General features: G+C 43.4%; 1 protein-coding gene across 1 annotated transcript in view; it reads right to left on the bottom strand.

The window, feature by feature from the left end:
* The window catches only part of MAP4K5 (mitogen-activated protein kinase kinase kinase kinase 5), a 65,761-nt gene that overhangs the window by 33,282 nt on the left and 5,644 nt on the right, over positions 1-26,835 (bottom strand). Inside the window, exon 2 of the mRNA XM_077180888.1 lies at positions 9,792-9,849. Within this exon, the coding sequence (XP_077037003.1) occupies positions 9,792-9,849 (58 nt within the window). The remainder of the gene's footprint in view (positions 1-9,791; positions 9,850-26,835) is intronic.

Here is a 26,835-nt window from a genome sequence, read left to right as displayed (position 1 = left end):
AGTAGTATTTTTTTAACCAATGAAAAAGAGAAAAGGCAACACAATTTCCATAAAATTAGCACAGATTTCACACTGGGCTTGGTTTAGGGATTCCTTGCAGCTACAGCTTTGCTTGGATTCACACATCCTGGTTATAAATGATCACTGTGAGTGAAGATTCCTGAGTTTAGAGAACCATGGACTGGGTTGGGTTGGAAGGGACTTAAATCCCATCCCATCCCACCCCAGCCATGGCAGGGACACCTCCCCCTGTCCCAGGCTCCTCCAAACCCATCCAGCCTGGCCTTGGGCACTGCCAGGGATCCAGGGGCAGCCCCAGCTGCTCTGGCAATTCCAGCACAGCCCCTCCCCACCCTCCCAGCCAGGAATTCCACCCCCATATCCAGCTTAAACCAACCCTCTCCCAGTTTAAAGCCATTCCCCTGTCCTGTCCCTCCATCCCTTGTTTAAAGTCCCTCTCATTAATTTTTATAAGATTCTTTAATTCAAGCTTAAATCTCATGGATTCATTCCTCCCACTTCTCCAACCAACTTCCTAAAGGAAATTGTTGAATTCTCACAGACAACAACTGAAGAATTTTCAAACTGTTCAAGCATTTTCGAGAAAGTCAAATCTGAATAAGAGTGAAAGCAAAATCCTCTCACCCCACACTGAAAAAATTCCATCTTTCTCCACAACCCCTTGTCCATGAGCTCAGAGGATCCAATGCCAAATGCCAGTGGCCTCTTCAAACCAAGGAATCCTTGAAATGTCAGCTGCAGCCTTTCAGCACAGCTGAATCCTGACCTGCTGGAACCCTGGGAATTGCTGAGAATTTCAGACTTTCTGTGCTGCCAGGCTCTGACCCCCAGGAGAACACTGCACTGACCTGAGGCCCTGGAGAAGCTTCCAGAATGGAATGACAGAACTGGGATTGTGGGTGTGGGGTTTGAATAAAAGTGTGTGATATCACAGGGGGGAAAATGTAAGAGTTTGAGGTTTTAGAATATAGTAATATATATAAAGCAAGATGGAGGTTTCAGGGTGGAGGCTGCTCCTTCTTCTCCACCTTCTTCTCCATGGGTTTGGGTGGTTTTGTGTAATTGGAAAAAAAGTCCTCATTGTGGGCATGGGTGGTTGGTTATTGGGTTAAAAGTGAAAATAATTGAGGTGCCATTTCTTAATTGGACAGTTTATCCTTAAAAGGCCTTGTAGAGAGAGAGATGGGCTCTATTTTTAGTTTGTTAGAGTGGAGTGCTGCAGAACTCAGGGTTTGTGAGGCTGTGACATTGTCCTGGTTTGTAAGATATGTGTGTATTCCATGTCCACCTGTCAGAGCTGGGGCAGTTCTCTGCTGTCCATGGGGCAGTTTTTCCTTTATCTCTGCCACAGCCAATCCTCCCTGCAGGAGATCTCTGCTGTCCATGGCCACTGAGTGTCCCTGCAGGGCTGATCCAATCCCAGCATCCCATGGGGAGATGCTGCATTGCCCAGGGGAGGAGCCAAGCATTCCTACCTGGATCCAATCTGAGCTTTGGGACAGCCCAGCAGCCTTTGCCCAGTGCATTGCCAGAGGAGCAGCTTCTGCTGCCCTGCATGGCCAGAGGGAGCCCAGGCCCATCTGCAGCAGCCCTGGAGCTGCAGAGGAAAACTCCCCCCTTGTGCAGGATCCCTGCTCCAGCAGAGCCACAGCTGGCACTGCAGGAGGGCTGAGCCCCCATGGGATGGGGCTGTGCCACCCCCTGACACACAGGGGACAGGGCATGCTCTGACTCTGGCAGTGGTGGTTTTTTTTTGTTTGTACTATTGCATTTGTATTTTTAATTTCCCTAATAAAGAACTGTTATTCCTATCCTGCAGGAGGGCTGAGCCACCATGGAATGGCACTGCTGCCACCACCCTGACCCACAGCACGACAGGTCCTATTCTGACTCTGGCAGTGATTTGTTTTCTGTTTTTGTACTATTGCATTTGTATTTTTAATTTTCCTAGTAAAGAACTGTTATTCCTATTCCCTTATCTTTGCCTGAGAGCCCCTCAATTTCAAAATTATAATAATTCAGAGAGAGAAGGTTTACATTTTCCATTGCAAGGAAGGCTCCTGCTTTTCAAACCTGGCTTTTCAAACCAAGACAAACATAAATAAGAACTAATAAACATTTGAATCCAACAAGAATTACTGTCTTGTGCATTAAAGACTCCAGACTGCCCCATGTGAAAATCCTGTTGGGAACACCCCCAGAACAGGAAAACCTCCCAGGCAGCAGCTGGAGCTGCCGTGGATCACTGCCGAGCGCCAGGGCAGTTCTAGGAACTGTGACTAACAAGGGAAATTGAGGGAATGCAGAGCTTTGGGCTAGAAAAGGACTGACAGTGAGAAGATAACAACCTCCATGCACATAAAAGATGGCAGGGAAGTGGGGAGAAGGGATAATCTGTCTGCAGTTTTATAATAGGGTAATCAGCAATGGGCTTAAATTGCCTTCACCTACATTGCCTGGGCAGTTGAAAAGGTTTTCCTAACTGGAGAAATATCAGGGATGGGAAATATCTGGGATGTTTACTTTGGTGTAAAATTTCCAGCATATTTTTGGTTGAAATTTCTAACAAATGAAAAAAAAAAAAAAAGAAGAAGAAGAAAACACTCAACAAAATCTACCAGGAATGACTTGGAATGATGCTGCCAGTAGTAGAGTGAGACAGCAAAGATGATCTTGTGATTTGCTATTTATAAATGAAGGATTCATCCAAAAAATGGGGCTTACTTATAGAGAAAGGAGGGAAAAAAAGGATTTGGAAGAGAAAGAAGAAAGAAGACAGGGAGCTGATAGAGAAGTAGCAAACAGATGGAAAGAAGAAAATTTATCCACGAGAAAAAATTGGCTAAAATATGGAGGAAATAATTCTGAAAGATGAGACACAGAGATAGGAGAGAAGATGTATAGCTGCTCAAAGATGACAAGAATGAATACAAAACAAACCAATTCAGAGTTTCCAGGCAGCTGCAGTATTAATCTTGGCAAGAGGCACTGGAATAGGGCAAAAATCAAATATCCTTGGATAGCAGGAAAAAAACCAGACACAATTTGTAGAAAATACTTCACTGAGAGCGAGACAGCAAGATAAAAAGAATTAGACCAAAGGTGACAAAACATCCATACAAAATAATCTGGTTTAGCAGTCAAGAGATTTGATGGTGAACAACAGGGAATTGGGAAGATTGGGTTTGCCTGCTCCCATTTTGGCAGTTTTGGGATGTGTGGCAGTTTTGGGATGTGTGGCAGTTTTGGGATGTGTGGATGTTTTGGGATGTGTGGCTGTTTTGGGATGTGTGTCAGTTTTGGGATGTGTGGATGTTTTGGGATGTGTGGCACTCTGGGTGGGAACATCCATCAGGGGAATGCTGCAAAGTTTGGGACTGAGCAGGGACTGAGCCACTGCAGCCTCCTCTGCTGTGGGGTTTTAGCTCTGCTGAGAGCCCCACAGTGGAATTTTCTCCTTGGACAGCACAAGAGGCTGCTTGTCCCCAGCTGCCAGGGAGGGGACTGCAGGAACCCAGCCCCTGCCATGGGGTGGGATCTGAGCCCATCCCAGAAGCTGAGCAAGGTAAGGGCTGCTAAATTCATGATAAATTCATGATAAATCTGAATTTAAATGGGAGATCATGGAGGAAACTGGTGGCACATCAACTGCTGTGAATTATTCTACTTGCAGAGCTCACCTGTGGAACAGGCTGGGAGAGTTGGGGGTGCTCCCCTGGAGAGGAGAAGGCTCCAGGGAGAGCTCAGAGCCCCTGGCAGGGCCTGGAGGGGCTCCAGGAGAGCTGGAGAGGGACTGGGGACAAGGCATGGAGGGACAGGAGCCAGGGAATGGCTCCCAGTGCCAGAGGGCAGGGCTGGGTGGGACATTGGGAATTGGGAATTCCTGGCTGGGCTGGGATTGCCAGAGCAGCTGTGGCTGCCCCTGGATCCCTGGCAGTGCCCAAGGCCAGGTTGGACACTGGGGCACCCTGGGACAGGGGGAGGTGTCCCTGCCATGGCAGGGGTGGGATGGGATGAGATTTAGGTCCCTTCCAAACCAAACTATTCCATGATTTCATGATCCTGTGCACAGCTGGAATGTAGAGGGATCCTGCCAGGTTCTCCTGGATGGAGGGCAGCTGCTCCCTGGGTGCTGCAGCACAGGAAGGCTCTGCTGGCTCCAGTGCCCATCACACAGCACTGCTGCTCTCTGGGCCTTCCTCATCCTCATGGTTTTTGGCCAAGTTTATCCCTGCACATATTTTCACCTGCTCCACTGCTCTGAGTGTTCCCATCCTGCAAGAAGGCCCCAGGTCACTTGTCACAACAACCCCTTGGGAAGAGCTGTGAATCCTTTTGGTGTCCAAGAGGTGACTTCTTGGGGGAGAAATTCATGGGTTTTGTTTTAAACTGGTTTATTCTGCATGACTTCACAGCTGGTGCTGTGTGGGAGCAGAGGGAGGAGAGAAGTGATGGCACTCAGAGACACCTCAGTGTCACCAGAGGGTGGGACAGAGGCTCATCTGAAGGGAACAGACCTTCAAGGTGCAGCACTCCTGCCCAGCCTCCCTCACAGTGCCACCATGGACATGGACATGGACATGATGGACACCTCCTGATGGACATGGAGATGTGACTCCCAAACCTCTCCAGGCAGCTTGACCTGGGGTTTGTAATACTACAACGAAGAGTTGGGATTTTTAACACTATAATTAACATTAATAATTTAAATATTAGATTATGTTTAACAACAGGATTAGAGGAACACTTGTAAGGGGCGCTGAAGGACGAAGAGCAGGGTCACACCACTGCAGCCTCTGCTGGGACCATTCCTCAAACATTTCTTATTTCAACAACCTGACTTCCCAAACTAGGAGAGGAATCCCTATGGGAATGACAACTATTTGTAGGGGGATAGAATAGAAGTAAATAAAGGTAGTACAGAAAGCAATCTTACCCCCTAAAGAGTTGCAGCTGGGTTAATTATTAAAGATTAGGAGCAGGCCTGATGTTAACAGGCCACAGCTGTAGCCAGTAAGAAGAGTGTTATACAAGGGTGGATTGGTTGGCTGAGGGGAACTGGGGTCAGTTGGGTGCTGTGAGGACAAGGAAGAGTCAGTGCCTGGAGGAGCTGCCCGTGAGAAACATCAAGGAGGTACCAAACTCTGGCAATATGGAACCCTTGCAATGTAATAAAAACTATTTGTCCCAGTCCACAGCTCCTCTCCAGCTCTCCTGGAGCCCCTTTAGGCACTGAAGGGGCTCTGAGCTCTCCCTGGAGCCTTCTCCTCTCCAGGTGAGCACCCCCAGCCTCTCACACAGGTGAGGTGTGTGCTGACTCCCCAACACCCTATGCTCCAACAGATCCCAGTCATTCACTCCAAACCACTCTCCTGAAGCTCAGGAAGGTTCAGGCTGTGCTGATCAAAGGGATGGCTTTCCCAAAATGCAGGATCTTTCATCCTGTTTTATCCATATCTTCTACAGAAATTTTTCATATGCTGTTTTATCCAGACTGCTTTTCACGGGACTCATGGAAACCTGCAGTCTGGCAGAAAGAATTTCAATTCCCCAAACTTGAAACTCAAGAAACTTGATTCCAAGCAGCAGCAGCTATTTGGAAACAGTGATGTTTCCAGCAGCAGATTTTCCTGCTGGGCATGGAGCTGCCAACTGCTAACCACTGATGCTCCTCATTATCTCTCTGCTGATACTAAATATTTCTGATGGAGATGTGCTGCCATGAGCCCCACAGCAAGGAGCACACCAGAGTTTGGAGTGAGTGGTCCAACACCAGAACAATTTCCCTCTGGATTTTCTCTTCTGCTCTGCTTGGGTCCTGGTTACGAGCAGCCTCTCAATATATCATTGGTAATTAAAAATATATCATTGGTATTGCCCATAGAAGCTGTGGCTGTCCCCTGGAGTGTCCAAGGCCAGGCTGGACAGGGCTTGGAGCAGCCTGGGATGGTGGAAGGTGTCCCTGCCATGGTAGGGATGGACTGGGATGATCCTTAAGGTCCCTTCCAACCCAAACCATTCAGGGATTCTGGGATTCCTCTCTTTTAGCAGCTGCTTCTCCTCTCTCCTTGCCTCACCTACCCACTGTTGTACAGCTCAGTCTTTGATCTTCACTCCCTCCTCACTGCTGCTGTTTTTCTTGATGTATCTAGGCAGATGATCTGCTCTAATTCACCCCAAGTGTCACACTCTGCACTCCTTTCCAACTCAAATGTGGGACTTTGCAGCTTCTTCCCTACTTGCAGGACTTCCTTCTCCCACCACAACCCCTTCTGTCCACTTTCCCCATCCCAAAAACTCTGTTTTAAGTGAAAACTTGCACTACCTGGATCCTCCTCTGGATCCACACATTTCTTAAGAAGAACAGTGAATTATAAATTCATTATAAGGACACAAAGTAAAATCTGATCCCATTTCAACAAGTTGGATGTAATTAAAATTCTGGGCACTCTGGATTCCAACTCCACACTGCCTTTGCTTTGCCCTGTGTGGGGCTGAGCAGCTTTGAGTCTGTGGCAGCACCACATGGGACAGAGGATGGCACACACAGGCCATGTCCAGCCTTTAATGGCTCTGGACCTCCTGGAACCTCAGGAATTTGGCCCTGGACACGATCCCAAACCCAACCAGGCCGCACAGCACGAGGCATGGAAGGTGTGTGGGTGCTAATGAGAAGTCATTTTCATATTTCCTTAACCCCAGGTGCTGCCAAGAACAGTTCAAGCCCAGCAGGCTCAGTTTAAATCAGCCTCAGGCTCAGGTTAAATCAGCCTCAGGCTGGTTCTTCTCCACAGCTCCTTTGGGGAATTCATTGTATGGGAAATGAGGTCCCCAAAGCCCTGGGCTGGCAGGGCAGCTCTGCTGTGCTGCTCTGGTGGTGCAGAGGGGTCAGACCCCCTTGTGACCCTGCTCCTCTTTGCTGTGTGGAAAATCCCCTTCCTGAGCTGGCTGAAGCACAGGGCTCAGCACACACAGACCTGGCTGGGAAGCTCTGAGCACACCTCAGCTCTGCATGGCTCTGCTCCTGCAGCTCCCTGTCCAACTTGAAATAGGTAATTGCCATTGCTGGGATCTCAAATGGAAAATGCAATCATTGGACCAAAAAAAAAACCCCAAAAACCCAGCAGTGAGATTCTTCTGCAACCTTGCAGAAGGTTCTGAACACGACAGAGGACATCAGTTATCATGACAGCAGCACTTAAAACAGACATTAGCATATTTAAAAATACTTTTTGTGATATTCTCCCAGGGAGAAAGTTCCATGGCTGAAAACTCCACTGGCAAACAGTTCCCTCTTTGTATTGAGTCCCCTCTAGATTCATCTGCTAAACCCATACAAGGAAGAGGCTTTAGTGTTTCAGACAGTTTTGGCTGCTGTGCTGCTGAGTACAGTTGGATTAGTTTCTGAAATAGAATTGGCTCCCAAATTATTTGAAGCATTTGTACTCAGGGAATGCTGGGAAATGTCATTAGCGTGCCATAATACTTTTGCCTAATGCTCTCCAAAGTCTGTGCCAAAAAAATTTAAAAAAAAAAGGGAAAAACACTATTTTGACTCCAAGTGACTGTGGGAGCAGACCTAGAGAACTGCCCCAAATTTAAATAAATTGGTGACAGCAACCTTCCAAGCTGAGTTTGTTTTCTTTGTCTGGAGAAGAGACAAAGGTAAGAGCTGATGAAATAAAATACAGATCCATGCTGGGATCTGTTTCCAGCTCTCTTTGGGTACTCACTCAGTACCTGCAGGAGATGAGGGAGGAACAGGAACAAGCCAGACTCACCCCTGCCAGGCCAGCAGTATCCTGATCTCCTCAAATCCTGCCATTTTACTGAGTGCAGTTTCTTCAGCTTTCATCCAGCACATTCCTCACCTCCTCTGGAGCACTCTCTGCTTCAGAGCCTTTTGTCTTTTGCTCCCAATTCCCCTGTCTATGGATTAATCAAGTCTTGAGTTTGGAGCTCTTCTTTTTCCATCAGCTAATTAATTGCCATTGATGAGCCTTCTCCTCCTCCTCTCCAGAAGATGCTGTATGTAACTCCCAAGCCTATTTCTCCACTCTCTAATTTAGGAAATTTATTATTAATTTTATTCCAGCTGTGCCCTACTGTGTTAAAGGAGCTTGTGCTGGTGTTTGGAGGGGCTGCCCTTCCCAGGAAACCACCACAGGGAATTCCAAGAGCTCCTGACCTGGTCCAGGAATTGATAGTGCCCTGCATTTTACAGTCTTCAAAAACTACTCAAAACCCTTAAAATTAGTTAGAAAATTGAAGTGTGTAGCAGCCAATTAATAATTTCTTTAAAAATCTGGAGTATTTTAAACATGAGAACTGAAAAAGGAGTAAGTAAGTAAATAAATGCTGTGAATCCTCCTTAAAAACCAAACACCCAACAAGATCCCTGCCAGGAGGCTGTGGGTGTACATGAGATGGATGGAGATCAGGTTGGCAACAGTTTAAAAGAAGATGGATTAAAAAACCAAACCAAAACAAACCAGAAAAAAATGGCTTCCCTGTGGTGATCAGACCAATATAATTAAACACAAGAAATGGTCATCAGTGCTAATTAAAATTGGGGCCAGAGTCTTGTGTCTATCACTGGAGTGCTTAAGCAGCACCAAGGAAAGGCAGAATCCCACTCCTCCCTCAGTTCTATCCTCAGAGGATTCAGCCTCTGCTTCACTTCAGCTTCCAAAGGAGTCCCTCAAATTCAGAATAGAACCAGATCCACTTCATCTGGATGAGCTGCAGCGACACAGTGCTGGAGGAGGCTCCTCTCCAAGGTAGCAGTGGGTTATTACTGTCCTTTTTCTGTCACTGAAGCATCATCTGCCTCAGCACAGCCCCACTGCCCCAAGCTCTGGCCACAGCAGTGCACACAGGGTGTGAGGGATTCCCCTGAGTCCCCACTGCCTAATTAACCCTAGCACTGCAGCCCAATTAACAAACCCAGCCTGCTCTGCCAGGGGGGCTGAGCAGTCGCAGGCACCCAAAGGCAGTGATTTTCACTTCTCCCCCGAGTATCCCCCTGCTTTTTCTACCTCCAGCCTTCAAACCCATTTCTTTTTCTGCACAGAACCAACCAGAAATAAAAATTAACTCTCCCCTCAGGCCTTCAGCCCCAGATGGTCTTTAAGTTCTCTTCCAACTCAAATCATTTTGGGATTTTGTGATTCTCTGATTTCCACTCAGGACACAATTTCAGATTTCAGCTCTCTGTGCAGGACTCAGCTCAAACTTCAGCTCAGGAAATCTCCTGAGCAGCAAGGGAGATCCCCATGGTCTCTCCTGCTTTTAGGAGGAGTGGCAGGAACTCCATGGACAGCAGGAGCCATCCCCCTCCCCCAGCACAAAAAGAAAAGATGACACATCCAAAACAGGGCCCTGCTTCTCCCAGTGCACCTTTGGTGGGAGTTGGGATCACTGCCCAATCCCTTCCCCCTTTCAACTCCCACAGCTCCCCACTGGCTCAGAGCTCACAATTCACCATCTGTCCCTGATCTCCTCTTTGTACCAATAACACGGTGTAATTGCAGCACTTCTTCATGCAGCAATTGATCAGGCAGATAAGAACAAACAAGGAAATAGTGAGCATGACACAGCCAAGAGCAGTGGTACATCCTGCAGGGCTTCCTGTCATCTAACCACTGAAACTACAAAAAAAACCCAACCCCAAACACTTCTTTTGTCTAGAACTTCACAGTGGGTGAAAATAAACACATGGAAAAAATGAAAATGTGATTCAAAAATACAGGAAAGAATGTAAAACTTACCAGGCTCTAACTTGATTATTTTTACAGCAGCCAGTTCTCCTGTATGAAGATTTCTAGCCTGAAACAAGAGAGTTAAGATATAGTTATGATAGATATTTAGATATTTAGCTATAGTTAAGATAGATTTAATCATAAATCAAGGCACCTCACAGTCTTACACATTGTGCAAAAATAAGATGTTGTCTGATACAAATACAATGCAAAGCTGAGACCAACGTGGGTGAGGATAATTTGGGTTTGGAATTAGCACAGCACCAGCCTGGTTGGAATTGTGAAGTATTCCTGACAGTTCTTTTGCAGACTTTAAAACATCAAATAAGAGAATGATTGAGGCTGGCAAAGCTCTCCAGGGTCATCCCATCTGTGACTGTCACCACCTTGTCCCCAGCCCAGAGCACTGAGAGCCACATCCAGTCATTCCCTGCACACCTCCAGGGATGGGCACTCCAAACCTCCCTGGGCAGCCCCTGAGCACCCTTTAGAGGAAGAAATTCCTCCTCATGTCCAACCTGAACCTGGAAATGAGAGCTCACCCCTCTCAAACACCATTTCTAAGGGAAGTTTCTGACGCTCGAGGATGCACCAGGGGCTGACCCATCTGAACCTCCCTCAGTGTGCCCCAAAAGTGGAACTGAGAGGGGCAGCAGAGGCACTGCAGAGGCACCAGGGATGAGTCACAGCTCCCCGCAACAACTTCACTCTGCAAACTCCTTCCTTGGTCCCTCCTCCTCCTCCTCAGAAGCAGCAGCAGCTCCAATTAAGCCCTTACAGAACTGTCCTCTCTGGATATGCTCCAAATTTCAACTGAGAACTCAGTGCTGGAAGAAGATGACACAGGAACCTCAGATACAGAAAGTTTTAAGAGGGGATTTTGTGAACACTTTCTAGTAACTAAATAATTCAGGCACCATCACCAGAGCTGAACTATTATTCCTGATTTAATAAGGCTGAACATCCAAGAGTTACAGGAATTTATCCCCAGCTGTTTCATTCTTAGACCCTAACAAATATGCAGAGTCTTCTGAACAGCTGAAATCTGGTGAAAAGGTGGATTATAGAAAATGGAGAGAAAACTGGCTTCAAATTAAATCAATTTGGACTTAAGATGAGGATGTAAAGGAAATTTGACCCTGTGAAGGGAGTCATTACAGAACAGGCTTCTCCTGTGCATGGACAAGAAGTCTTAAAAACTTCTTGTTTAGAAAGTCCTTAAAAAAGGAAGATCAAGAGCCTGAAGGATTAACCCTTGAGTTTTATCAGTATTTAGTCAAGCTTCAAAGTGGGGAAAGGCTTTCCAGCCAGGAAAAAAACCCAACCAAACCCAACCAACCCAACCCAACCCAAACCAAACCAAACCAAACCCAACCAACCAAACCAAACCCAATGATTGGCCTTTCAAATTCCTGCAGTGCTAAGACATGAGATGGGTTTCAAACTGCAGGCCAAGGACACATATATGACTCAAGCTGATCTCAAAGAGAATCTGAACAATTCTACAAAGGACCCAAACATCTGCAGACCAAATCACTCAGAGTCATCTGCAAACCACAAAGGAAACATTCACCACTTCTAAAAGCACCTTCCCACCAAGGTGTTTTTTTTTTTTTAGACCACAGCAAAATCTTTGGTGTCCTTCAAAATTCAGAAGGAGCAGGTGGATCCCAGTGGGATAAAGGATCAGGATAAAGGATAAAGGAGTGCTCTGGTCCTGTTAGAGCAATGTGAAACAGGGATGTTCCCAGCAGGGACACAGACTCTGCCTCACTGAAGCCAGGGGTGCTCCACTATCCACACTTTTATCCAGGAGCAGCTCAGCTGTTCAGGTGAAGCGGCCTGCACCATTTCCAGAGTATCAGCCTCACTTCTGGAGTACCAAAAGGATCATATTCCTCACAAATATTCCTTTTCCACACCAGCAGTAAGTGCCACTGTCATGCTGAAGCCTGCAGGAATGGATGGAGTCTGCCAAAGGTCTGCTTGGCTGGGAGCTGAAGGTTCAGGCAGGGAACGCTGCAGTTCCTGGCTCCCAGCTCTCACACACGACACAGCTCCACTAAATCCTGTCCTGCTGCTTTCCAGTATCACCACTAAGCTCATATATAATCTATAGCTTGGACTATTTTGGGTTTCAACCATCAGACTCTGCCTGCTGGAACACAGCAGTCCCCACTGGGCTGATATTTATGACCTAAACCTATCAAGTTGCCTGTGTTTTCTGGTCCCACAGCTTCCCTCTTCCACCAGACACATTCTTCAGCTGATGACACCAAGACCACACGTGATCATTAATTCCTGCTGTGCCAGAACCAAAGGCAAAATCCCAAATATTCCCTGATTCTTAAAATCCCTGTGTGGATGCTCCCAGATAAGGAATGGTTTTAGATCTCCAGTCTAGACACTGGCACTGTGAGCACACAGCAAATCACCCCAAATGCTTCCCAAGGGATGTCACCCAAATGTCACCAGAGGCTCCTGTTCCCTGCTCTTGGCTGGCAGCAGCTCCACCTTCCCTCTGCCACCTGTCACTGAACACTCCATCAATAATGAATTACTGCTCTCATTAAAAATGCAACAAGGCCAGGGCTAAAAACTGGTTCTCCCTGTACACACCTAGATGTGAAAAGTGTCAGATCAGGATTCCTCAGATCACTCTGGGATGTGTTAGTCAAAGAAATCTTCATTTCCCACGAGTCACTGCAGTTTGCATCATTCTAATTTTTTTTTTTTAAAGAACTGTGCAGTTACCAAGGAAGTCACAGACAGGAAGGCACCAAAGCCAACGTCATTGGCTTTGTGAATCAAACCTGAAATTTGACTAGAAATTATATTTGACACAAATGTAAGTCCCTAATGTGAAAAATTAATTAATGATCTATCAGACTGTCTTATTGATATAATTCTGCACTGCAGAGGGGAAACTACAGACTGAGAAATTACAGTTCTTCAACTCATGTTATTTACATTTCCTGAGCCCAACAGCAAAAAATCTGCCTCCTCCTCATCCCTTGAAATTTCCTCTGTATTTCAAGTCTCAATGTAAAATCAGCTGAAATTTTTGAAATTAGCCAGAGGCCAGGGAAGCTATTACTCCATGCCAAGTTATCCAGACCTGTTCAGTATCTTGTGAGCTATTACTGACAAAGGAAATAATCATTTATATGCATTTATCCCATAAAGATGACATATATATAATGAACCTTGATGATATATTTCACTTTTAAGGAAGATAAGATGTCTTATTGTCTTTAATTCTTCTGGTCTTGATCCCTTCAATATATAAGAAAAACTCCTAAGAATTTATTTGACACTAAAGGCTGAAAGACTCAGTGCTGGTGTCCACATCTCCATCAGCAACGTGGTCCAGTTCCACAGGACAGGAGCAGATCCCAAATTTCCAAGATATTTGCTGTCAGACCTTCTCCAAGAGGAAGACAGAGCTTTTGCCCTTTATTAGTATTGATCCTAATTTTATTTCATGAGACTCAAAGCTGAAGATTGTGTTCCCTACAGGATGAAAACTAAAAGTACAGGATTTTGGCAGAAGGATTGCAAAGCTCCAACGTGAGCCACACAGGAATGGGATCAGAACAAGAATGTGTTTGAATGAGGTGAACCACAGCCAAATTTTCATTTGCTCAATGTCATTGACAGAGTTTATTTACTGAGAAAGAAGAGTTTGGCAGCAGCCTTTTGGTCACCTCTTCAGCTGTCCCACATCCTGACAGAGGGTGAGTGACAGCATCCCACCGAGCTCAGCTCTTCCAGAATATTTTAGCAGCTGAATACTAACACTGCAGAACATCACATGGAATCTGTGTTCAAAATAAAACAAAACAAAACACAAAGTACAGACACAAGTACTCTTATTTTTTTTTTGGATATCCCATTGCGTTGATGTAGTGATCGAGCACATCCCACCCCACTGGGACAGCACTGTTAGTAGGAGTATTTTGGGGAGCTGGGAGAGTTTTGTAGGATTACACACAAAAAAATCATTGGGTTTTCCCACTGAGACTTGACTTTCTTCCCCAACAGCTGCTGTGGGACAATGGGACCCGAGGTGAGGCCCGTGGCAATCCCTGTGTGCGGCGCTTCCCACCGCACACCCAAACAGCACACCTGAGAAAACACAGGCTGGGGAGGGCATTTCTGCAGCCAGTGACCAGAAATAACACACAGAACTGGTTTCAGAACCAGTTATGCACTCTGCACTTGTGTTTTTATTTGTTTTCAAGAGTTCAAGCCAAACAGTTCCAGCCCAGGGGGTCCACAGTGCTGAGCCATGTGAGACGCTCAAAATGGGGGAATCTTGGATATTTGAATCTGTGCTCAGGGTCCTCTTCCTAACCACAGAGAAAGAGAAGATCCATGCAGCAACATCCCTCTGACAGGCTCCAAATTAGTATTTTCAACTTCCATGGTGAAATCCTCTCCTCTCCCCATGGTCACTGTCTCATCTCCAGCCTTGGATCAGCAGCCCCATTCAGAGAGGAGCTGTTTGCTGGAGCGTGTCTGCATTAATTGAATCCTGACTGCAGCTCCTGTGGCAGCCCTCCCTCCCTGCCTGCCCAGCTTATTCACCCCTTGCCAAGCTTCACTCACCCCTGACCACGAGCTGCTGCTGCCTCAAGGGCTGCCTGCTTGTCCCCAGGCACTGAACATCCCCTCAAAGGTGCCTGACCTCGTGCCCTGGCAGTGAAACTCAAGCTCCTCTGCTTTCCAGTTGGACACTTTAGAATTCCTAACCTGCTCTGTGTGGGTTGGAAATTCCCATTATGCTGTGTGTTTCTTTTCATATCTCACAGCATCATCAAACTGAGCCTTGAATTCACCTTCCTGCATCTCTGAATTCACATCTACCATGTCAAGAGCCCTCACCCAGCTGAAGTGACCCAAAGAAGTGTGTCTCATTTTAGGGGCTGCCCTAAAACCATAAAAACAGGGAATTCTTGGTGGATGGTGATCTGCTGGACTCTAACAGAATGTGAATTATATCCCAATGCAAAGTTTCAATAAATGTTCCTAGTGTTTATTACAATTAACTGTACAATTCTGCTTACAACTAACTGTACCTGATCTCATGCCCTGGGAGTGAAACTCAAGCTCCTCTGCTTTCCAGTTTCTGACCTCTGACACTTTAGAATTCCTAACCTGCTCTGTGTGGTTTGCAAAGTCCCATTATGCTGTGTTTTTCTCTTTTTATCTCACAGCATCATCAAACTGAGCCTTGAATTCACCTTCCTGCATCTCTGAATTCACATCTAGCAGTACCAAGAGCCCTCACCCAGCTGAAGTGACCCAAAGAAGTGTGTCTCATTTTAGGGGCTGCCCTAAAAGCACAAAAACAGGGAATTCTTGGTGGATGGTGATCTGCTGGACTCTAACAGAATTTTAACTATGTCCTAATGCAGAAGTTTAAAGAAATGTTCCTAGTGTTTATTACAATTAACTATTTAATTCTGCTTACACCTGTTATTTACATAAATCTGACAGATTTAAGAAATGCTTTCTAACTAAAGCTGGAAAAAACAAATATCAGCAACATACTCTTAATGACTGGAAAGGAGATGTTTGCTCTTCTCAAACACAATCTCTTTACCAGTTCAGTTTAACACCTCAAATGTAGAACTGAGGATTCTTAAAATGTCAGCTGAAGCCAGAAAATTACTCAGAAAGGCCAAATAAACAGCAACAAGAGTTAATCTGCACTGTGTGAGCTAAAATTGCCTTCCTTCACAAGAGGACATCACGGTTTCCTGCAGCGCTGTACATTCAGAAAGAACTTTTGCAAAAGAAACCAAACTCTCTGAAAGGTCTAAAAAAAAAATAATCCTTGAAAATCTGCAGGTTAACCCCAGCCCCAAATAAACAGCAGCAAGAGTTAATCTGCACTGTGAGCTAAAATTGCCTTCCTTCACAAGAGGACATCACAGTTTCCTGCAGCGCTGTACATTCAGAAAGAACTTTTGTAAAAGAAACCAAACACTCTGAAAGGTCTAAAACAATAAATCTTGAAAATCTGCAGGTTAACCCCAGCCCAAATAAACAGCAGCAAGAGTTAATCTGCACTCTGTGAGGTTAAAGTTTCCTTCCTTCACTAGACAGTTTTCTGCAGCGCTGTACATTCAGAAAGAACTTTTGCAAAAGAAACCAAACACTCTGAAAGCTCTAAAAAATAAATAATCCTTGAAAATCTGCAGGTTAACCCCAGCCCAAATAAACAGCAGCAAGAGTTAATCTGCACTCTGTGAGGTAAAGTTGCCTTCCCTCACAAGAGGACACAGCAGTTTTCTGCAGTGCTGTACATTCAGAAAGTAGTTTTGCAAAAGAATCCAAACTCTCTGAAAGCTCTAAAAAAACCCCAAACTTGAAAATCTGCAGGTTAACCCCAGCCCAAATAAACAGCAGCAAGAGTTAATCTGCATTGTGTGAGGTAAAAGTTGCCTTCTTTCACTAGAGGACATCAGTTTTCTGCAGTGCTGAACATTCAGAAAGAACTTTTGTAAAAGAAACCAAACTCTCTGAAAGGTCTAAAACAATAAATCTTGAAAATCTGCAGGTTAACCCCAGCCCAAACTAACAGCAGCAAGAGTTAATCTGCACTGTGTGAGGTTAAAGTTTCCTTCCTTCACTAGACACAGTTTTCTGCAGTGCTGTACATTCAGAAAGAACTTTTGTAAAAGAAACCAAACTCTCTGAAAGGTCTAAAACATAAATAACCCTTGAAGATCTGCAGGTTAACCCCAGCAGAGAGGCCAGAGCCAAGGCAGATCTGCTCAGAGCAGATCCAAACCTCGGTGGCAGGGGAAGAACCACCTTGCCCTGGCTCCAGCCCAAAGGAGCAGCTCCCACCACTGTTTCCCAGTTTTGGAGTGAGTGGAGTGTCCTGGTTCCTCTCCAAGACCAGCACACCCCAAAGCACCTCAGAAGACTCCTTGGAATGGATTCAACCCACAGATTCCACCCCCACAGCTGCAGCTCTTGGTTTGGGGCTTTAACCCCTCTTTTGTATAAAACAAAATAAGCAAAATCAAGCTAAAATTCCCCAACAGCCCCATGCCAAGAAAACCCAACCAGAGTGTGAGACTGGAGAAATGCCTCCTGCTTGGTGCTGACAGTGTTTCTGTACCAGATACTGAACATTTCCTTTCACCTCTGAAGGTCTGTGCATGGATTAAAAATGTAATTGGAACAAAGGAGGAAAGCTTAAGAAAAACCCAAAAATTGGACAACTCTGGCAAATGATAATGGACATTTTCTTACTGGACAGGCTGATTTGTGCCAGACAGAACCAATGCCATAGAATCACAAAATCCCTGAATGGTTTGAGTTGGAAGGGACCTTAAAGATTGTCCAGATCCAGCCCCTGCCATGGTCAGGGACATCTCCCACCATCCAAGGTTACTCCAGCCCGGCCTTGGAGACCTGCAGGGATCCAGGGACAGCCACAGCTGCTCTGGCAGAGCAGTTCCAGAGCCTCCCAGGGAACAATTCCCTCCCAACACCCCACCCACCCCTGCCTGTGGCAGTGGGAAGCCATTCCCTGGGTCCTGTCACTCCAGGCCCTCACTCAAAGTCTCTCCATCCTTTTCCTGGCTCCTTCAGGTCCTGAAAGGTCACAATTAATTCACCCCAAAGCTTCTCTTCTCCAGGCTGAAGAACCCCCAATTTCTGAGCCTTTCCTGCCAGAGTGGAGCTGTCCCTGCCCATGGGGACTCTCCACTCCTCCCTGCAGCTGTGCTCACACCTGGGCAGACCTGGCTGCCCTGTGCTGCTGGACAAAGAAACCTGAACACCATTCTGCATTTTCAGTGCTGTTTGTCTTTTAAGAAGCAGAAGGATGCAGAGGAAATTGTTCCCCCTGAAATCTCCCAGCTGGATTTTTGGAGGTGGAGAGAGCAGTACCAGACTCCTTTGTAGTGGAAGGCACAGAGGCTTTCAGAAATTATTTCCCAAACAGAGACTTTATAGATTCAAGACACTAAAAAAGAATGGTCTCTTCCAACCAGCAGGCACAGCTTTTTGGGATAAACCCAAAATGAAGATTTCCATGCTAATTTTACTGGTTTATTCTGTAGTTGCAACAGAGCCATCACTTTGGATCTCTGAGCTGAATGCTGTAGGAGGACAGATATTGATTTTGTGGGTGCTCTCCAGATGGGTACTGCCAGTCCTCATCCCTCAGAACAAGCAGCAGCACGAGGCTGGATGAAGAATTCCCAGCTGTCATTCCCTATTTCCACATTTCCACACTTCCTGCTGAAAGGACAGAACCCAGAATATGCACAAGTGCCAGGATTTCAATAAATCCCACATGAAAACCTGAATCCCAAACCCACCACTGACCCTAGAATGCAAACAAGGCTTAAATGGATTTACTTTTGGTGAAATTGAGATAGTTTATCTGTGGTAGGGGAAATTGGGAGGAGGAGAACCCACCTTTCACTGAGAGACTTGTGACACTTTCTTACTCAAGGCCAATTAACTCGAGCAGTAAGGGATTAACAGCTCATTAATGATGTGAGGCCCACTCCCTTTATTCCCCAGAAAACCAGGCTGAGGATTTGTATAAGCAGGGAGGTTTTGTAGGGTTCAGTAGCCACTAAAAACATTTCATTCTCATCCCTGGTAATAATTACTGAAGGACCTGGGGCAATAAAGATAACAATAATAAAGCAAAGATCAATGCACAACTTAACATTTATTTAGAGGGAAAAAAAAACCCAACAAAAGAAGTCAGCTCTGTGCTTCCCAGCAGAGGTTGGTTGTTCTCCTATGAAATTTTCTTGGCAGATCCTCCTTTGCAAAATATTTGGCATCATCCTTCTAAAACTGAAAAGCTAAAGCTAGAAACAGACCCTGACCACAAAAGTATTATTTAGCAACTAATGCAGCACAAAAGATACAAACAAATACCACATGAGGAAAAAAAAAAATTAAAAGGCCCCAATTTTGACTCAGCTGGAGAAGAAAACAAACCAGAAAAGAACCTTTTCAAGTTACAACTGTGTGCATTGCAGTGGTTTGAAAAGCTCCTAGAAATAGCTCGCTTTCCTGGGGAATAATAAACATTTTTCAACATCAGATCATGAAAATCAAAGAATGCCCGTGGAGCTGCTGATATACTCAAAAATGAACAGATGCCCAACAGCTTTACAGGCCAGGGTATAAAATAGGGGAAAAAAAGAGAGAAAAAAAAAAGAAAATATCCCTTCAAATACATTAAACTACAAACCAAGATGGATTTTAAAAGGATTTATTCACCAGAAGATAGGGAGAATAATGTAAAACAATTTTATTGTATCCCTGTGTTGAATGCATAGACCACAACAGCAAAAAACCCCTCACAGTATTACGGAGTACAAACCCAAGTAACATTAAAAGATGATCCATTTCATCAGCTGCAGGGGAATTTATTTATTCCTTAGAGATGAAAGAACTAAGAGATGTGACAACCAAAATATTTGAAAGAAAATATCTGCGTGTCTTCTTTTACTGACAGAAAAAAAAAACCTAAAAAAAAGAAAAAACTAAAAAAAAAAAAACAAAAAAACTAAACAAACAAAAAAGACCCAAACCAAACCAAAAAAATCTACCAAAAAAAAAAAAAAAAAAAAAAAAAATCTGGCTTTCCAGGCAGGGGCAAAACAAATTTCTGAAGGAGAAGATGGGTTGCTTTTTTTATAATTAAAAACTAAAGAATTTCAGACCATCATTTATTTCTTTACCAAAGAAAAAGGTTATTTTTTTACTGCTTTGTAAATATGACCTAACCCCCAGTGAGATGTGTCCCTCAGAAAGGCAAAACTGAGGAGCCTCCACTGGCATTTTAAAGGGTCAAAATAAAGGAATTTTGAGATTGCAAATGTTATCTCAAACCCTCCAAACCAAAGGTAAAAAAAATCCACATCAACTCCTTTTCCTTATCATTATTTATCTGATAGAATCTAGAGAGATTCAGGTGGAAAATGTAGATTTAAGTAGAAAAATCTACCTACAACAAAGCTGCCCAGTAATCACCTCCTTAAAATTTCAGTTCCTCAGAGATGAACTCACAATTACAAAATTAAAATGAAATTTAAAAGAATTAAATAATTAATTTAATTAATTAAAGTTAAAATTAAAAAGCCATAAATTTGCCTTGATGAAGAAAACAGGTCAGTGTTTTTTACTCTTTATTGTTAAATAAACCAGGGAACAGAACAAAATTATTAAAGAAGTTGTGTAATTGAAGAAGTTAAAGGAAAATCAGCTAAAAATAGGAGTTGGAAGATTCTTTTTCTGTTCTACAATTGAGCTTTGGTTTGCATCTGGAGTGTATCAATTGTCACCTCCTTGGGGTGGGAGATGGGTGAGATTTGATGCTTCTTTCTGATACTGGAACAGCTGTTTGGACTAAAATAAACCCCAGGATTCATTTCCAGTCTCCATTTTATAGGGGTGAAACAGTGATCAGCAATTCTCTAATTCAGGAGAAAAGAATCAGAAGGTGGAATTCTGTAGGAATCAACAGCAATGACATTTCAGGAGGTTTTTTAGTGAGGAGAAATGCAAGTTCTAAATGTGCTGGTACATGAGAAAGGTTACAGATAAAATATGGTTTGCACTCGTGCTGATGAAGCAGAGAGGAAATCTGCTGCCATTTCATTACAGATGATAACCGAAAAATCCTGCAAGTTATCTCATCCTCTCACTTTATTTTTAGCCAGAACAGAGGAAAAAAAACCTGCTCTGATTTTTTACTATCATTTTTTCTTCATTTTAACCAATTAACTCATGCAAATGATGTCCCCTGGAAGCAAGACTCTTTCAAGGTGGCACATGAAAATTAGAATATTTTTCTGCATTTTCATCTGCAGCGATGGAGCACCAGTTTCACATCAGTCACCTGATTTCAAGCACTTGGCCAGAGACTTCCTCACTTTGAAAGATGAACCAAAACTGTGCTGCTCAAGTAATATGTGTTATTAAATAATTAGAAAATTCTGGTAACTTTGGCCTGATGATTTAAGCGGAATTTTAAAAGAATTTTTTTGTTTGTTTTTAAATTTTAACACACTTGAGAACATTTTCCATCTTGCCTCATTTCTCTTGTCTACATGGATTTTATTTTCTTTATTGTGTTTCTGTAGGTTCTTAAATTCGTATTTGCTGCATACCTGGGTATGGGGATTTTTGAAGGAGTTTTGAAGGAGTCAGAGATGGGATTTCTGAGTTCTTATTGATGATGTGGTTTATTTTCTCATTTTCCACATAGGTAGGAAGGGTGAGGTTGGTTTACATCTTTTCATAGTATGGTTTAGAAGGTTGTAAGATTCCTAGTTATAATATTTTTAAAGGATTTATTGATTAATATAACACTGTTAATAAGGATATTTATGTTTTGATTTAATCTTTAAATATTTCATTTTATGGATTTATGTTGTAGTGTAAATTTTCTCAGTTAATCATGTTATGACACACAAATTTATAGTACTGTATTCTAAACTCCTTGTTTAATTTTTAACTACTTTTTTTTTATATCTTAAACTCTAAAACTTTAAGCTTAATTTAACATGTTTCTGGTTTAAACTATAAATCTATATTCTTGCTTTTAGTACTTCAGTTTGGAAGCTTTTTCTAAGATCAAATCTTGGGTTTCATTCAAAATTTTGGTTTACAGGATTCCAACACATGGGGGGGCCCTCAAGGCCACCCCTCCATGCCAGGCTCTCCCCCTGCTCCCATCCCCAGGGAATGGAATCCTCTCCTCAAATTCCTAAAATTCCTGAGAATTTCAGATTTTCTGTGCTGCCAGGCACTGACCCCCCAAGAGAACACTGCATTGACCTGAGGCTGTAGAAAAATCTTCCAAAATAGGTTGACAGAACTGGGATTATGGGTGTGTAGTTTGGATAAAACTACATAATAAAATAAATAACAATATATAAATATATAAATATAAATAAATATGTATTTATATATATTTAATATATATTATTTAATAAATATATTATCTGTATTATATATCATATATAAATATAGAAATATATATATTATATATAAATATATAATATATACACAAATATATAATATATAAAAATATTAAATATATAAAATTACATATATATTAAATTTATATATAAAATATATATCACATTTATCAATAAGCATATAAATAGAAATATAGTATATATAAATAATATATAAATATATAAAGTAATATAATAATAAAATAAATAATAATATACAAATATATAAAATAAATATATTAAACATATAAATTGTATATACTATATTAAATTTATATATAAATTTTTATATATTTATATATTTAATATAAATTAATATATTTTATTTTAATTAATATATTTATATATTTAATATAGATTAATATAATTTATATATTTATAAATAAATATATATGCTTATAAATGAATATATAAAATATATTAAGTTTATAAATAAACATAAAATATAAATATATATAAGTAATATGTAAATATAAAAATAATATAACATTATAATAATAAAATAATAATAGAACAAGCAAATAATAAAAGAAATAATAAAATAAATGAAACAAATAAAAATAAAAATATATAAAAATATATAAAAATAAAATATATAAATGAATAAAAAAATGACATAAAAATTAATTTTAAAAATCACATGGTAGAAAACTTAAGAGTGGAATGTTTTAGAATATCGTAATATCTTTGAAACAAGCTAAAAGTTTTGTGTCTCCCTGCAGCAGCTGTGTGCATTTTCCAAGGAGCAGCCTTCCCCAGGCAGCCAGCAGAAGGAATGTTCTGGAGAGAGCCAGAGGAAATCGTGGTGCAGGCTCTGCACAGCCTGGCTGCCTCCCTGCTCCCAAAATTCTGCCTCAGCTCCCCTCGAGGAGGCACAACAAAGCTCTCAGGGAAAGTTGTTTAAAAAGTCAAGGAATGGTTTGGGGGGGATCAGCAAAGAGCACCTTTAAAAAGTCAAGGAATGGTTTGGGTGGATCAGCAAAGAGCACCTTTAAAAAGTCAAGGAATGGTTTGGGGTGGATCAGCAAAGAGCACCTTTAAAAAGTCAAGGAATGGTTTGGGGGGGATCAGCAAAGAGCCCCTTTAAAAAGTCAAGGAAAGTTTTGGGGTGATCAGCAAAGAGCACCTTTAAAAAGTCAAGGAAGGGTTTGGGGTGGATCAGCCAACAGCACCTTTAAAAAGTCAAGGAATGGTTTGGGGTGATCAGCAAAGAGCCCCTCGTGCTGGGAGCGGGGACATTTCCCCGGCAAGGCTGCCCCAAGCTCTGTCCAGCCTGGCCCTGAAGGCTCCAGGGATGGGGAATTTCACAGGATGCTGCCATGGAGCAAAGCCTCCTCCTCATCCTCCTCCTCCTCCTGCAGCCAGCACAGTCTGTGTGCCCCAGACACCCCACTGCAGGAGTTACACAAACCTCAACACCTACAGAACGAGAAAAAGGAAAAATCCACGTTCATGTGTCCTGGGCAGGCCTGATGGATCATGGAACCAAAACTGGAGATCTCCTTATCCTATCCTGATCCAGAAATCCCTTGGTCCTGTTGGACACTGAGCCAAATTTCAAAACAAGACTCTCAGGACAGGAACTGTCTGAACTGGCAGAGTTTAGAGGGCCCTGTGTTAATCCAGAAGTTATTTCTACCTCTTCATAATTAACCAAGAAGCAGAGACGAGAGCCCAACCAGTGCTTTAAATTTAATCACACACATGCCTGAGAAAACAAAATGGTTTTATCAGAAACTGCTCATCCTGGGGACTGTCTGAGGTCAGGGCTGTGAATATTTACAAGGAACACATCAAATTCTCGAACTTTACTCACTGCAGACCAAATGCTTCAAAATTTCAGCTGCTCTTGTTTCCCAACCCCTCATAAATAAAACACAAATACCTGAAGCTCTTCCATCCCTGAGAGCAATGAGCACCCCTCAGGCACTGCTTCTGTCAAATTTTAATTCTTTTACTTCTATCAAGAGAAAATACATCCATAAAAGATGGTACTGCCCCACTTTTATTCTTTCTACCTACCATGTTTACACCTCAGTGCCTGTGCAAGAGACTTTACCATTTATCTTCCCTTGGGATTAATGACTAAATCCCCCAAACATTTTTGGGAGCCTGGTGTTTATAACTCAGCTCTGATCTTGCATGTCTGTACATTAAACAGCAAGTTAAGGCACACAAATTCAATTCTTTATTGCTTCAACAGCAATGATCAGCAAAAAATCACCCACACAGCTGAGAACAGGGCAAAAATACTGGGTTTTGGGGTGGATAATCACAAATGCAGCTTTTTGGGGTGGATCCTCACAAATAGAGCTTTTTGGGGTGAATAATCACAAATACAGCTTTTTGGGATGGGTCCCCATAAATGCAGCTTTTTGGGGTGGATCATCCCCTCAAATGTAAGAAGCTATGCCTTTAATGCTGCACAAGACAAAGCTATTCAAAAAAATCCCTTAAGAATGATTTCTTATCAATACAACAATAACCTCTTCACTCAGAAGAAAAACAGCACTTGCCTTCCTGGAACATCTCAAAATTCACATTTCAAAGACACTACAAACCCAGCTTTTTCCCACTGAGCTGAAAATATGGTTCATTCAGCTTTCTTTTTTCAGACATTCTTTCTCCAGCCAAATCTTCCTCATCTCTATGAAAACATGAACCTCCTAGACATGATATTCATGCAGAAGACACAAAAATACACTTGGGGGAGGAGTAATTCCAATGTGCCAAGATATTAAATCTGGCATTAAAGATGCCATTTTGAAGGATCAATAAACCCAGCAGTTTTGGACACCAGCACTGTGTGCTCTGAGGGTATCCATGACTGTATTTGTACAATATTTTTGCTATCTTTGGGAGAATAAAGTAAGTGGAAACACATAGAGCAACACAAAGGATAAGGGATTAGGAAAAGTACTGGAATAGGACAATCCTGGAAGTAATTTTGTGGCTCAGCCTCCCATGTGCTCTTTCACTCAAGAGCTTCAAAGACAAAGGTGAAGCTGCAGCTTCTCCTCACAGAGTTTTCCATCCATCATGGAAAAAGGTAAGTTTTGGCTGAGGAGGGCCTTGCAGACATATCCACTGTGCTGGATGAAATGAATCACTCCAGCACTTGGGTGAAAGAATTTAGAAAGCTGAAGAGCAGAACAGAAACCTCTCTGTGCCAAACTCACAAATTTCTGTGCATCTAGGAAGGAAGGGCTTATCCAGCCTCCATATGTGATTTTTTATTGGAAATCCAGAATGGATCAGGGACCAGCAAAACTCCCCAAATCAAAGGTGGCTGTGTCCACCAAACCTTGCTCAGGGATTTACTGCTAGAAATCCTTCAGAAACTGGGGAAGAACTCTTCTGGCTTCTTTGGAAAATCTAAAATCTGACAACTTAATGAAATGGCAAAATGTGACAAAGTCCCAGAATGGTTTGGGATGGGAGGGAATTTAGGAAGGAATTCCACCCCCTGCCATGGCAGGGACACCTTCCCCTATCTCAGCTTGCTCCAAGCCCCATCCAGCCCTGGCCTTCCAGGGATCCAGGGGCAGCCACAGCTTCTCTGGGCAGCCTCTGCCAGGGCCTGCCCACCCTCCCAGCCAAGAATTTAATCCCAATATCCCATCTAACCCTGCCCTCTGCCAGTGTGAAGCCATTCCCTTTTATCTTATCACTCCACATCCTTGTGAAAAGCCTTGGCAACCCCAACCACCAGGCATGGAGATTGCCTTGAGCTGAAGAACAACTTCATGAATATGGAGATGTCTCCCTGAACTGCAGTCAGCTTGGGCTGCTGCTGCCTCTCCTCTTCCCTCCCAAGCAAGCAGCAGGTGCCAAAGCAGCTAAAGGTAGCAGGGAAGGTTGTTTTCCCAGCTGCAGTGAGCAGGGACAGTTGCTGCTGTCAGCAGAACGTGCTGCCAAACTCCGTCACGGCCTCGCTGACAGGAAGAGCTGCTCCCTCTGCCAGGGATGATCTGTGAGCTTCCACCACACACCTCTGGGACAGAACTGGGGCTCACACACAGCCCAGAAATCCTGGAGGCTTTCCAGGTTATCCAAATGCTGGCATTGAACCTGACCACTGCATCTTCTGGAGACAGAGAGGAAGGAAGGAGGAGATCCTGGCAGGCAAATGTTCTCAGCTTTGATCTGTTCTTCCCTCTCAGGTCTCTGCTGTTGGGGGTGAGTGCTCTGTGACCTGCACTGTTTGCTTCCTCTTAATGGACATCTCACATTGAGAAGAAATTCGATTTTATTCACAGAATTCACAGAACCACTGGGTTGGGAGAGGCCTTCAAGATCATTGAGTCCAACCCAGCCCCAACAGCTCAACTCAGCCCTGGCACCCAGTGCCACATCCAGGCTTTGTTAAACACACCCAGGGATGGGGACTCCACCACCTCCTCCATTTTTAAGATTTTGGAGAGTGCCTGGCTCCTCAAAGTAAGAGCCAGGGAGAAATAACCATAGGGGAAACAGCACTCCCACCATGTAACTTCCCATTAAAGCCAAGAATTCCAGAATGGTTTGGGTTGGAAGGGGCATTAAAGATCATCCAGTTCCATCCCTGCCATGGCAGGGACACCTTCCACTGTCCCAGAGTGCTCCAAACGCCGTCCAACCTGGCCTTGGACACTTCCAGGGGCAGCCCCAGCTTCTCTGAGCACCCTGTGCCAGGGCCTCCCACCCTCCCAGCCAAGAATTCCTTCTGAATATCCAACCTTAATTTCCCTTCTTTCACTTCAAACCCATTACTCCTTGTCCTGTCACTACAGTTCCTGCTAAACAGAAACATGAGTGACAGGATATAATATTTAAAGCCAAACAGCTTGGAACATCCCACATCAAAGACCAAATCCTTAATAAGAGAAACTATTACAAACATTTCAAATGGAAACCCAAAGTTTTCACCTTCCACTGCTGAATATCCTCACAGAGGGTGCCAACAAGCCACAGAGCACCTTATTTCCAAAGGAGAAATCCTACTGACTGCATCCTAAAAGAAAAGCATGCCATTCCCCAGAAGAGGAACTCCA

Source organism: Agelaius phoeniceus, chromosome 6 (genome assembly GCF_051311805.1).
Source record: "Agelaius phoeniceus isolate bAgePho1 chromosome 6, bAgePho1.hap1, whole genome shotgun sequence".
NCBI classification, from domain to species: Eukaryota; Metazoa; Chordata; class Aves; order Passeriformes; family Icteridae; genus Agelaius; species Agelaius phoeniceus.
The sequence above is the reverse complement of the archived record's forward strand: the minus strand, read 5'-3'. Positions and strand labels throughout refer to the sequence as shown.